Here is a 14,611-nt window from a genome sequence, read left to right as displayed (position 1 = left end):
CAGTCTCTCTGCTGGCTTTAACTGCTGTTGGGGAGGTGCGTTACGGCCTCGAGTTGTGCATTTGCAGAGAAAATATCACACCGTCCAGATGCTCAAGTCTGCTCTTTCCGTGCGGAAAACCCGGCACAAGGCTGTAACGGTGTATGAAATACCAGGGAAGAGCTCAGCATTTTTAACCGAGGCTTGGTAGAAGTTAGTGGTGAAGCACAGTCATTTCAGCCCAGCTCAGACTATCCATTAGCTATCAAAGTCCGAAGTCTAATTAACCCCCCAAAATTGACTAACAAAGATCATTCCTCTTTTACGCAGCCTAACCGGTTGTCTGTACGCTGGGCATGCAGTACCTAAGTCAGATGCTGCTTTGTTATAATTAGGGCAGCAAATTTTTGTTTTCTGTTTGGTACTTGCTGTTACATATTGCACGTAATGTATGGCACTGTTAAGGGAAAAAAATTGGAGTCAAAGTGCCTGGAAAGTTAGGTCTGCTCTGTAGCACTGTGAGATTGTTGACATCTGCCGAGGTTGGAGAGCTCAGTAAGCAGGAAATGGGGTGTCACTCTGAGTGGTAGTTTACCATTATCCTGGCATCCTAATGAAGTGTCTGCAGTGCACAGAGCTTCTGGATGGCATCTTAACGCACGGCTAAGCAAAAGCACTTCTCTCCTTGTCACTGTCATCCATCTGCCTGCACCCTACTGTAGCCAATGGGATGGAACCATGCTACAATGTGCTATAAGCCATTTAGAGTTGCACATTGCATAATCAGTCCCATCAAATATGTAAAAAATGACTATTATTGGTTATTTCCCTCCAACTCCGGCACCTGGAGTTTGATACATTAAAGTTTAACTTTTGTCAGTGCTGTTTTTTCCCATTAATTCCACATATATTTTTGTTAAATGGGACTGAGTTGCAAACTCATTGTCTTGGGTCTTGCTAATGGATCTCAAAAGTTGTATGAATATTCATTGCAAACTCCACTTTATATCACATAGGATGAATTTATCAATTGCCCATATAGAGAGGTTTCATGCAATTCTCATTTTCTTTTGCAACATCTATTTCTGAAGCATGAATAAAAACTAAAATCAATTCAGATCACAAATTGGTTGTTTTCCTTATAGCAAACATTAGTTAGTTTGAATGCTTCTTATAGATTTTTTTTTTAAAACAAGAAAATATTTTACAATATATCTGCATGAGACGATTGCCATAGCGTACTGCAAGTGATTAAAATTGGGACTTTTATGTTGCATACAGTAACGCTAAAATATCCTGACATTACAAGTGATACGAATAATTTATCTATATATTTATACATTAAAATCTCTGTATTTTAGCCAGCGTGACTTCCAGAACATGAAGACTTACTAAATAAAAGCAGAGTTTTGGGCAGTTGACGTCTCTGAAAAAAAATCAAGCCAACAGAGCACTCTCTTTTAAGCAAGTTTTCATTCCCTGATAACACCAAAGCTATCAAGGACTGGGGTTAAGCATTGTGTGACAGGGCAAGCTTCTAAAATGGGCAAGAGCAAGATGAATTGGCTAAGGCGGGTGTTTATTTATACAAACAAGAGGGCAGAACATAATTTAGTTGCATCAGGAATTTTTCACAGACATTAAAACTATAGCAAACATAACAGCGGGGATGCTTGCACAGCAGCACAGTGGGGAAGCTCACAGAGCGTCTGCCCACACTATGGCTGGCTGTAGCCAGCGCCATAAGTCTCACAATTTCATTAGCACTCGAAAATCCACCTAACCCACTCAGTTCCGATTAAAAACAAAACAAAACAAAAAAAAAATCGACAAAAAAAAAAACCCACCCCGAAATAAACAAACCAAAAACGCCCCAGACAAGACCTGTCTTTCTCTTAGCAGCTGAATCAGTAGCGAATTGTTGGAAAAAGTCTTGGCAGACAGATTTTGCTGTAGCAACAGTGTGTGACGTTTTAACCACAGCAGAAATCTTATCCAAAAAAAACAAAACAAGGTGAGAAGAGCCATGTAAGAAAATCAGAGAAAACCCTGCTTAAAAAAACCCAACAACAATAACAACAACAAAACACAGATTAGGTGGCAGATCAATAGTTTGATATTTTATGCAGAATCATAAATCACTGGTTTTTTCGGCAGTTCAGCTGTGAGGCTTGAGAGCATAAAAAAGAAACCATGGCTCGTGATAAAATTAGGCATTAATGTGAGCCATAAATGCCGTTTAACATTAAACATGCACAAGGCACTGCGGTGCCTGGTAAAGGGAAATGGGCGCTATAGTAAAACTATACAAAGTAAGTCAGACATGAATAATGCAGCGGGGCTGAGGGGGGTCACGGGTCAGACTCCAGTACCTTGCGAAATAATGAATGCGTGTCAGGTTAGAGACATACATCCCTTCCTAGCAAACGTGAGTTATTGGAGATAAACCTTGGACTTCCTGTTCTGAAACAAAGTGGCTTGTTGTAAACAGCTACGTCCATTTAAAATTAATGATTAAAAGAAAGATTCGCTGGGATTTGCTTAAGTATTCTTTATGGACACAAGTGCTAAAGGTTACTTTCTTCATTCATTTTTACCCAGCCACTGTTAATGTTACAGACACATCGTGTTTTCTTCTCTGCTCAAATGTTTATCCAAAACTCATTTACAAAAGAGCTTATATAATATTAAGTGGGTTTTTTTCAATGCATTCTTCATTTAAATATAAACAAGAGAGCACCTCCACAGTTTTACTCTGTTTAAAGGGAGCCAGACCTATTTTTAAAGGCAGTAACCCAAATTCTAAAGATATGTTCTATGAAAATATTACATGGAAATCCATCTGCAATTCACTTTTGAGTATCTTGATCTGCTGAAATTATTACCTACATCTTCCATATTTTTCCCAAAAAATGCAAAAAGGGTTAACAGTCCTCTCATTCTTTATTTGATATATGTGATTATGAAGACCTTTTTCCTTCAGAAATCTTCATAGGGAAAAGAGAGTCTAACTTTCCAAATGGGAATCTTTTCCCTACACTTTCACAATAAAAAGATTATAATGAAAAACAATATTATTTAATTTTATCAAAATTGGTCTGCTTCATTTTCTAGACTTAACCGGAGAATTTAACAGCTCTTCAAAGTGTTTTCCTCTCTTTGTACCCTGTACTTCCAGGCCTCATAATACAGCATAAAGAGGGGGATACCTTCTCCACAGCTATTTATACAACCCTATGTTTAAGGATTTCCTCCCTCCATTTCACCATGGTAAACAGAAAACCTAAAAAAAAAAAAAAAAAAAAAAAATTTAAATTAAAAAATCTTCCTACTTAGGAATCTGAAAGGGGAAAATTTCTAGGAAAGTGGAACTCAAGGCTCTACAGAAAGAAAGCAAATACATAGGTATTGCAAATGAAACATAAGATCTTGCATCTGATCTGTTAAATATTCCATCAACAAGGTCAAGAGTAAAGACAAGCCCAGCCACAAAAACTGAAGCGAGAGTAAGCTTTAATAAAAAAAATGAACAGTTTATCCTCTTCAGCTTCTCAAGTGGAAAAACAAATTCTTTTATACTAGAGAAAAATCAAGCGTGTATATAGCATTAAAAAAACCCACCAATATCAACCATTTTAATGAAAGAGTACCCAATATTTTCATGGAACTATAAAAGGGAGCGAGACTAAGTGTTATGGCAAAAAGCCTGGGCTCAGCAGCTTTGTGTGGGAAATGGTGAAATGTGACTGTGATTTATAATGAGAAAAGGTATCTACAACATACAATTTTCTACCTAGCTGCAAATAATAATTCATAGTGATGTCCCTTCCAGATAAAATACCTTTGCAATGTAGGACTCATGTGGTAAAATGATCATGATAAATGTCAGACCAGTGCAGGTAACGGCTTTACAAACCATTAAGATTAGCTGGCTCTTTTTTTTTGATGATAACAGTAACCATGCTGTGACTCTATGTGGTAATAATATCTCAGTACTGATAAATGCCAGAGCCAGGCAGAGGTGTTTATCATTCCCAGTTCAGAAATGCTGACTAAAGTTACACATGTTGCCTGGTTTTTCTTCTTTTACAACAGACTAACAATTAACAAATAGACAGATTCACAAAATAATTTTATGCAAAATTTCTACGGGTTTTGTGCTGTAGTACCTACCTAAAGATCCCTTCCCCTGTCTATCAGTGCTGATGACGCTGGAACAGTAAGCCCTAAAATAAAGCTTTCTACCCTTGCCATTCTCTTAATAAATAATTTCTTTGTAATTTAATACTGCTCTATTTCATTTATCTTTCTTATAAATACACCTTATAAGGAAGCACAGCCTCTGTGCTGTAGCTGTTTCTGTAGGGAAGGTGGTTACCAAGCTGGTATCTGTGTTAATCAACACAGAGCAGAGACACTTCCTTCAAGAGAACACGATAAAGTTTTACTGTACGACATTTCCTTGCAAATATTCTGCAACGGACAAACAGAGAGCCTTTCCTTTCATCGAGTCTTTCCCTATCTCAGTGTTTCAGTTCCACTAAAGTCCGTTGAATTCTCAGGAGAAAACAAAATTAAAAAAATGAACTAGTTGAGGTGCTTTATTTGAGAAGTTGCAGTACAACCAGGGCAGCCCCAATCTAAATATAACTTATCTGGTAAGATCATAGCATGTATGCACACCAAGCCACACAAATAAACCCCCCCCAGAATGTGTATTCTCTTCCTACAATAAATTCACTTCTGCAAATTGCATATCATTTTCATTCGTAGCTTCAGTCATATTTCCACTGGGCAGATCATCCGCAGGACAAAAATAAACAGTGCTAATGGCTTGTGGCAGAAAACATCAAGGGGTGACTGGGTTGCAAGACTGGGGGAGTTTGTGCTGTTCAGAAGTTAAGGTTCTGCACAGGTCAAATCAGAACAAGACTAAAATACACAGAAAGTGTATTCTGTATTTGTGTGTAATTCCATTATCCCTACTGTCAATTGCATGGCTTCCCATAGAATAAATCCGTATGAAAGTTTGGGGTTTTTTTACCTGGAAAACAATACCTATACATTGAGTACTTTGAGCTCTTCTCTTTCATATCTATATAAATGTTCAGATTATAAACAATACAGATATATACGTCTATATCTGTGTGTATCAAATATTAATCTCAACAGGAATTAGGAATACACGCTGAGGAATGACTACTATCCTAGTAACTTTAATTTTAAAATTCAGTTCATTTGCAGGAAAATTTTGCTTCAAACTTTTTTTTTGGTGAAATCTTTGAATCAAGGCACTCATCACCATTTATGCTTAGGCAGCACCTCCTGCAACTGGGATTCCATCCTGATTGAGATCTCTGGGTGCTAGGGTAATATGAATATTAAAAAGGAACATATACGAAGAATGATAGGTGATAATTAAATCATAGATGATAAGATCAGAAAAGTATTCTCAGGTTATCTAGGGCATGTAACATGCAAGATGTTTTCCCTACGTCAGACCTACTGGCACCTTATCTAATCTGTTCCTAAACGAAAGCACGGTTGTACATGACTTTGCTTTAGCTGCAACATCTTACACAAATCGATGAAAATATCAGTCAAACCTTTCCCACGAAACTATGAATCATGCATCATCAACAGGAAGGTATATCTTCACAAAAAGGACTTTTTTCACAAAAAAAAACTTTCTTATCACCTCAAAAGAGATAAGAGCCCTTAGTGCTGCATTCTCTATTACTAATTGTAAGTTTGAAATACAAAGTGTTTCCTACAGAAATTATATATATATAATTTATAAAGGTTATACAGGTATTAGAAAACAGCTACACTGGAATAGTTTCTTGAAATAATTGATCACCAGAAAGCATGACTAAAAAGAACAGCAAATAATTTTATAATTTCAAACATGATGACATGTAATTTTAAGGACAGAGATTCAGAAATACAGCTGATTAAATTATGATGAGAAAAAAAGGACAACAAGGACTACCTGGGATGTGCATCTATCACAGAAGCTGCACCTTTGGACAAATGTAATTCCAAAGTGGAATTCAACATAAGATGTGGGTCCCTTGCTACGTGGAGGTACTTTAGCTTAGGATGACGGTCTAATAGTCTAATAAAATAAATGAAAAACATAAGGATACAATTCTGTGAACCAGAAAATGCTTTCTTACAATTAAGAGAGAATTTTTAATCTTTGTAAATTACTCTTGCTCTCTAGTAAGGTGACAGGAGGTATGATATATTATGTTTTTAACCATATATTAGTGATGGCTTTTCTTGTTAAGGTACCAGATACAGCACTGGGCAAAGTAACGTCCTAATATGGCACTCAAGTGGTTATTTTATTTTTATTTGTTTTCTCCTTAGAAATCCAGGACAACACCACTCGCATCAAATCCATAAGGAGCCTGGTAAAAAAGCTGCCTCGACCAAACTATGACACGATGAAAATCCTCTTTGAACATCTAAAGAAGTAAGTAGAACCATGGTACTAATAGATCAATAATTTTAAAAGGAATCGGTGTGTGGTGTCCAAATCCTATTGGAAATGTCATCCAAAAAACCAAAGATAATCACGTTCTTTGTCAAAACTAAGGACAATTTATGTTTTTTATGTATATCCTATTCCTGCACAAGAAATCAGCATGTCTAAGCAAAAACATGAATTTTTCCTCTCGTAGAAAAAAAACCAGTTCTGTTTCCTTCAATGCAGTCAGACACATGAGGATTACTATGCTACAGGTATATTGAATTGGGCAAATACAGCATGTTCCAGTATTGCATTTGTCCAGTTTATTTTGACTTTCTCCAACAGTAGACCCTTTGATCACTACATTTTCACCATGGAGATCCCTGACACTCAGACTCTTTAACGAGGCATGTAACGATAGAAATAACCTCACCCAAGAAAATACATTATGAGCTCTTGTACCTCATGAGGAAGCTTGTGACAACACAGAACCTCTAAGAAACACTGAGGAGAGATTTGGAAGTGCCCTTTTGCTCTCCTAATGTTGCTGAGATACCACAGAGGTAGAAAAGTGACTCTGTGAGGCTCCACCTTATCATTCCTCGGTGGTGTCCGCACTCATTGAGCTCAGTTTGCAGGAGATGTCAGCCCACAAAGTCAACCCACGTTCTCACATTCACCTTGGGTTTTCTTCTCATGTTTTGTGGCATTAACAGTAAAAATGTACGTAGACCACAGGCTCATTCAGAAACCAACCTGCAGACTTGCAGAATGACCGGGCAGAAGTGACAGACCTCAAGATAGGGGCACACGAAGGGCAGGATCCTGTTCTTCCCTGGGTGGCTGTCCTGTTGTTGGGACTAACCAGTGCCATTTTGCACAGTTACGCTTCAGCCAAACTACCCCTAAAATTGAAGGGACAAAGTAGGATGTAGGGCCCCGTGGAAACCCTGTGCTCAGAGGAGCAGTTCATCCCAGGAATAATAGAATGACCCTGGTGAATGAGTAATAAAAACTCCAAATAAAAGACTACTCTGCACTTATAACGAATGATGCCTTTATAATGATCATTTCTGCTCTATTCTCCTGGCATATACATATAAGAGATGTAGAACCTTTATCTTGTTTTGCAGCTTCCAGTTGAAACTGCAAAATGAAGTCCATATAGTTCATGGGAATGTCCCCATTTCATTAAGCATGGAAGGATTTGAAACAGCCCATAAAATGACTGAGTTTGGCCTTGCAGAAAAACAGTTTTCTAGGTATTCATCTGATGTACTGTGTGCGCACATTCCCTCCTTCAGCGGGTTATCTAGAGAAGGGTGATAATTTATTACTGTCAATGGAAGAATAATAAGGGAAATTATTTCCTGGGAAGAACCTGACTGCAAGAAGCGGGTACACGCTGTCAGCACAGATATGCCATATACTAAATTTACTGCAGCATATGTGACATTGATCCTAACCTGAAGAAAGTTTTTTTACTGTGTCTTAGGGGAGAGATATCAGGTATACACAATAAGTCTTTGATCTCATAGTAAAATCACTTGATTGAGACCCAGGAGACGTGGGTTCAGTTCTTGGCTTTGACCGGATGTTCTGGGTGACCTTGGGTAAATCGCTTAATCTCTCTGTGCCTTGGTTCCTTGTTTACAAAATGATGATAATGCTTCCTTTGTCTGCCTTGGCTTTTTAGAGCATAATCTATTCAGGACAGCAATTGTTTCCTGCTGTGTATGTGCAGAATAACGGGGAAAACTGGACCAACACTGGTGTTTTTGGAGAAAAGGGGAAAAAAAACCCCATACTAAAATACAGACAATAAAATACCAATACTTTGTAATGTATATGTAGAGAATACCAGGCTTGACCTCAACTCTATGGATATGGTGGGAAGGTGGATGTACTGTCCAAATAAGCCCTTGTGGATGTACTGTCCAAATAAGCCCTTGCTCTTACCCAAGTGTCACTGCAGAAGTCGTGGTGAAGCTAGAGGTGTACTGACACAACACTGTGGCGCAGTGATGGAAGGCAGGAAAATGTGATATTTGAGCCATTGGGGGACCTGAGCATTATGGGAGCAATCATCTGAGTCTCTCTGGAGAAGGTCAGCCTGCTTTTCTTCCTTCAGGAAAGGACAGGAGTACTCCATAAGCTTTGCTCAATTGATACGGGAGCAGCAGTAGAATAGATACTGAAAACACCAAAAAAACAGATAAAAATTGGTTTGTTCTCTTGAATTTGTCAGTCGAAGAGACAGGGCCCAGTCAGAATGATGTCATGGCTCTAAAAACGGGAATAAGGAAACATACATACATTGTGCATAATAACATGATGTTTGTGTTATGCAAATATAGGCTATGGACGTTTGCTTAAATTAACCTAGGAAACAAGATTAGTTTGCAGGAGTTAAAAAGTGTAGAATTATATCACTTTTAGGGAGGGTCTTCACAAGAGTGGCACAATGTGCCAACCTCACCACTGACCTGCACCTTGTGCCACCCTCTTCAACCACAGCGTTTGCTCAGAGTAAATCACAGTAAATTCAAAAGTTGTTGATAACTTGAAAAAATAAGTAAACTAGTTTGGTTTGAGACATATTACTGCATTTCCTATATTTGCTGGTGGAGATGGCTGTTCTCACCCAACGTTGAACTGAGCTTCAAGACTTTTCTGAGGGGGAGAAGCTAAAGGACCGTGGTTAAGCTGCTTCTATGGCATTCCCCTCTTTCTCCCACCCCTTCCTTTCCTCTCTATCAGACAAACAGGACTGTAATGGGGGACTTTGTAAGCCTGGGACTTCTGTACATCACATGAGAGCACATGTCTCACTGACACGCAGGAGCTCAGCAGGAAAACCCAACCTTCGCCCAGAAGGCGATGCTTATCCTAAATCACTGTCGGCGGCAAGGGCTGCACTATGGTTTTATTTTGCAGCGATCCAGTCTGCAGGAGCAGGTCCAGATCAAGCGCAAATAACAATGTGCAATGCACTTCAGAAGGGTCCTCCTTTAGAAACCCAGACAAAGCAGCTGATGAGAGAGTCTGCGAGAAAGGCCTGGCAGCAGGGATTAACACCCCTGCCATATATCTTTCTTAAACCGAGCCCTCTGAAGCTGCAAGAAGTCACAGTGCAGCGTATGAAGCCCACAGGAGGGGGATTAAAAGCAAAGCTTGGGGTTGCAGTACCTGTTCTTTTAAGTTTTTTTGCATTTGATGGGGAGGAAAAAATAAACTACCAGTGTCCCCGTTCAACTTTGCATGAAATTTATTCTACTACTCCTAAACATAACAGACAAAATATGGGGCTGAGCTGATATATCACATAGATCTTGCCAGTCTAGCAACATAAGAAATTGTTTCATTAGGTCTCGTACTGAAAATGATTGAGCGCAACTACTAAGGTTATTTGTACTTCTTCCTGAAGATGAGCAAATCAAACAAATATACTTTACACATGAAAGAAACAACAAAACCCAACCTGAGTAGGAATTTTCCCAAATAAAGGGCTACAGAAAACAACCTATTCTACTTGAACATGTTTAAAGAATATTTGCTTGCTATATATAGCCCATATACTGCTATGCCCCCCAGTTCCCCAGGACTCCACTCTTTCCTGTTTCTTATCTACAAGTGATTTTTACTCCCAAACAGAGTGAGCTAATCACAAGTACCAGATAAAACCAATATACCTTTCCAGTTCTATTTTTCAGGCATACATAGGACATCAAATGATGCAGAAACCTTGTACTGGCTCTCTGCACAAATGTGAACTGAAAGCAACCAACCCCTATCTGATAAATCATTACTTGTACCCAGTAATTTACTCACAGAACTATCATGCAAGTGAGGCAGAAGGAGCATTTCAGTCTTTAAGGATCCCACAGTATCTTACAATCAGTACTTAACCTGCTTTCACAGCAGCATCTTGAGGTACCTATCACACACCCATAGGAAAACTGAGGCACAAGAAGTTAAAATGACTTAAAGACGCAGCATAAACCAGCAACACAATCAAAAAACCTGGAGGTTGGGTTTTTTTTTTGTTTGCACAGAAGCTTCTCCAGCAACCACAAAATACTCGTTCCTCCCTAATGCAGAGTGCAGCAGGGGAGAGGAGCACCCTGGCTGGGTCCTCTGCACCACGCTCCGAGCTGGCGAGGGCGGACGCAGCTCTGCTCCAGAAGCTGTGCGCCTGCATTATACAGCCCTGTGCCTGAGCTAATAAGCTGTGCTTATTAATGTTAAATTAATGAATCTCAGCCTGCTCTGCTTATTAGGTTGAGCTCCGTGCCACCGCAAGGCAGCTCTGCGACTCCCAGACCCGAGCTGTCTCACATCTGACCAGGCTGGAGCACAGGGCAGCCAAGCTTCAGTCTGTCTTTACCCATCCGTGTAGACACCCCTGCGAAGGGATCTATTACAGACAAAACCCCTCTCCTTCCTCCTTCTTTTCCCCCACAAAGGCAGGATAATACGTGTTATTTGCAGAAGTCTAAAATGGATATTGAAATAATTAAAACGGGAAGGCAGGGGCCAGCCTGACGCTACCATCCCTCTCCCTTACGTGGGAAGCGCTGAACCCAGATGCCCAACTGTGGAAGAGATTCTTCCAGCAGCAGCATCTGCCTCCTTGGCAGGCACTTCAGGCAAGTTGTCTGGGGAGCTCTGCAGTTGCCTCTTGGTTTATCACGTGGATCTGTTACTGTGCCCTATCTGGCTGCCTTGTCCAGGCAGAAGCCAATTCCTTTTGATTCACCTTTGAATCCAAGAAACTCCATTTATTTTGCTCCATTTTTCCCATACTGTACATAGCACGGCAGGAGATTTTCAGATGTCGTTCAGGCTTTCTGCCCTTTCAGAGAGAGAAAGATGATTTTCTTTCTGATTGCCTTCCCCCCTTCGCAAATTCTTTCTTCTTACTGGTAATTGTTTACATCAATTTCACTGGAAATAAGCTCTTCATCAAAAGTAGAACTTTTTATCTGAGGCAAACCGACTGATATTAATATATTATCTAACAAAAGTCATAGGTATTCAGGCTCTAGTTGTTTGGAAAAATAACCTTCCCCCATGTTCATATGTCTATGAACAGAGAAAGGGACAGAACTTTGACAAACGAAACACAACCCCCCCCTCAAACCTCACAACATGTGGCAGCTACATCCTGAAGAACATAGGTTTTTGCAAACTACATGCGACTAAACAGACTTGTTTCTACCTATTAAAGATTTAAAAAAAAAAGAAAAAGAAAAAAGCCATGCATAGACAGAAGCCCACAGTAGCCCCCACACCAGGACACGATGACAATGTGATGACAAGTCCAGCAGCAGTACCCAGAATTCTGAGGGAAAATCAGAAAATAAAGTTAAAGTATGGCATCTAGTAATATGAAGCAGGGGATGTCTGCAAACTTTCTTTTTTTTTTTCTCTTTTTTTTTTTTTTTAAGTTGGTGGAGGAAAGATGTAGCAAACATATGTGATTTTCACTTACTAAACTATGTGTCATATCAGCAGTTTCGGGCAGGCTTACATATTAAATCTAGGATCAGGAGAACCCTTTTTTCACACAGTAGAAGAACAGATTACATCAAGAAGTGTACAACCTTTCTATTAAGAAAAAGAAGCATCTAAAAAAAAAAATGTAAAATTTATTTAGAAGAAAAAAAATCCCAGGAATGCAAGGAGGGACTATACAACAAATTTGGGAAACTTCAGGGAACCTGTGGGAGACCTACAACCTGAAGTGTGGAATGGGTACTTTTATTTCACGAAAAATGCCTGGATTCAGGAATGTGCAGAAGCACAGAAGCCCTTAACTGAAGGCACAAGAATGACTGTGTGTTGAAATTATTTCCTGAATCAAGACCTTTCTTTATAGTCAGGCAACTCAGGAGCAACTCTTGCTCTTCAGCCATGGGACAGCAGAGGGGAGAAAAGCTTAACCTTGCTCCTACGAAGTTGGGGAGCAGCTACTGGGAATGCAAGGAGGAGAAATACCCTCTTGCACCAGAAGAGCGAGTAGGTGACTGCTCATGGACATAAGAGACTCAGGCATCCCTGACTGGTATTTTAAGATTTACATGAAATGAATTAATCACTTTCTAGCTTGAGAAGGGCAAATATATATCACGATGTGCTCTTGCACACGTGCTTTTCTCTGTTTCAGCTATAGCAGAGTTTTAGAAAGGAGCTGGAGCAGCGCCAACACTTGTCCCATTTCCCACAGCTTCCCAGGGCTCGATCTGGGGGAAAGAGAAGAGTTAAATCCATTTTCTCTCTGCTAAGTACCCATCGGTCTACTACAGTCGCCCCCTACAAATTAGTGGACACCAGCAAATGTGCATCAGGCACAAGCGTGCACAGGACAAGAGTAATAATAGGTTTTGGATTAAAGGCAAGAAAAGAAATCCGGTCTTCCAGAAGAGCCTTTGTGCATTTTTATGTTATTCACTTTGGGGCAGGGGCAACCTGCTAGTGAGGGTTTATACACTCGTGCCTAGTTCTTCTTTTTAAGGAATAAGAGTGCTTGCAAAGTTCACCTCTTCCCCGAAGAATACCTTGTAGCTTAGTGTTTTTAATGAGAAGAATGATGAGTAATTAAAACCACATTTTCACCTGTGTTTCCATACACTTCCTATTTCCACCACCGTATTTAAAAATATAAACCCTGATTTTCATAACAATCAGGCAAATAATTACACTTGGTACTTTTCAATGCTACCAAGCTTCAAAATGTACTGAACTGGTGTATCAGCAAATAACAGAACGATAAAAATAATTAACATAGTTTTAATTTAAATATTTATGATACGGTTGACTCTGTGGCTGTACGGCACCATTGTGCTAGGTGCAGTACACAAATACGGATAGATAGAGCCCCTGTTTCAAAGAGGTCCCATTGTTCATCCCACATTACTCAATATCAAACCATCTCAAAAAAGCTTTTCAAACATTAATTAAATCTCACAACTTCCTTTTCAGGTCAGTAAGTTTTATTATCCTAGTTGTGTAGATGGAGAAAGTGAAGAATGAGGAGGGTAAGGCACTTGCCCACGATGACACAGCGAACACTTCTCACTTCCACTCTCCGCTCTCTTCCTGGTCCCCCCCATCCCGAGAGCCCCCTGCGCCTTTGAAAGCTCGCCCATGTGGATATTGGCGCTGTGGGTGTACATGTGCATATGGCCAGCACATCTCGGGGAGGGCCGGTGACTGTTAAGTACTCTTCGGTTAATCAAGACCATGTGAGAGTCCTGCTTCTGCTTTGCACTCACATACGCTTTAGTAAAATATCACTGGCGGAGTTAATTTATGTGATTTTGTAACCTCTTAATATTGCTTGGGGTTAGCGTTCTTTTCAACTCGAATGTTTTCTGCTGGTGAAAATTAAGAATGCTCAATTCATTACAAAAGGGCTTCCTCCCCCTTTTTTTTTTTTTTTTTGCTATTTTGGGAGATTGGGCCCTAACACATTAACGTCCAGGATCAGTTCATCAAAGGGTAAATTGCAATGTTTTTCATTTTTCTGATTACAGATATGGGATTTTTCTCAGAATAAGGCTGTAAAATAAATAATAGGCTTGAAGTTTCTTAAGATATTCATTGGAACTTAAAAACAAAACAAAACGGACTTTAATGCCAAAGCGTCAGTGTTCTCTGCAAAATAATTAATATAACACAATAGGATCTATTCTACTATCGATTGAAAGGGAATTTATGCAGGTAATTCATTAAGGCTAGTGGGAGTTTGGCATGTAAATCCCCCAGCACTTTGATGGGAAAACAGACCCTGATGATTTTTTATTTTTTTTTATAAGCTATAAAGTACATGCTTTTCAGCAGCAAATATATAAAAAGAAAAAGCAAATACTTGAACAACTAGGGCAACGGATACCCGTGCTCTATAAGACCTCAGAAATGACATTAGATCAAATCATTTTTCACACATTCCGAAAGATGCAACAATCATTTCAAGCACCACGTTAAGAGAATCAATACTTTTTTTGCTTCCAGAGAAGGGTATTTTACATTCCAACATTTGCAGGTTATCACCTTCATACATCTCTTTTTGTGGTCAAGCGCATGATTAGTACTTTTGACAGGGTATTGGCCATTTTCTTATGAAGAACTACAAATTCTTGTAAATAAAAA

General features: G+C 39.4%; 1 protein-coding gene across 1 annotated transcript in view; it reads left to right on the top strand.

Annotated features, from left to right (window-relative positions):
- Positions 1 to 14,611, top strand: part of ARHGAP15 (Rho GTPase activating protein 15) — a 333,370-nt gene that overhangs the window by 301,964 nt on the left and 16,795 nt on the right. Inside the window, exon 13 of the mRNA XM_074145377.1 lies at positions 6,355 to 6,460. Within this exon, the coding sequence (XP_074001478.1) occupies positions 6,355 to 6,460 (106 nt within the window). The remainder of the gene's footprint in view (positions 1 to 6,354; positions 6,461 to 14,611) is intronic.

This window comes from Numenius arquata, chromosome 3 (assembly GCF_964106895.1).
Source record: "Numenius arquata chromosome 3, bNumArq3.hap1.1, whole genome shotgun sequence".
Lineage (NCBI taxonomy): Eukaryota > Metazoa > Chordata > Aves > Charadriiformes > Scolopacidae > Numenius > Numenius arquata.
The sequence above is the reverse complement of the archived record's forward strand: the minus strand, read 5'-3'. Positions and strand labels throughout refer to the sequence as shown.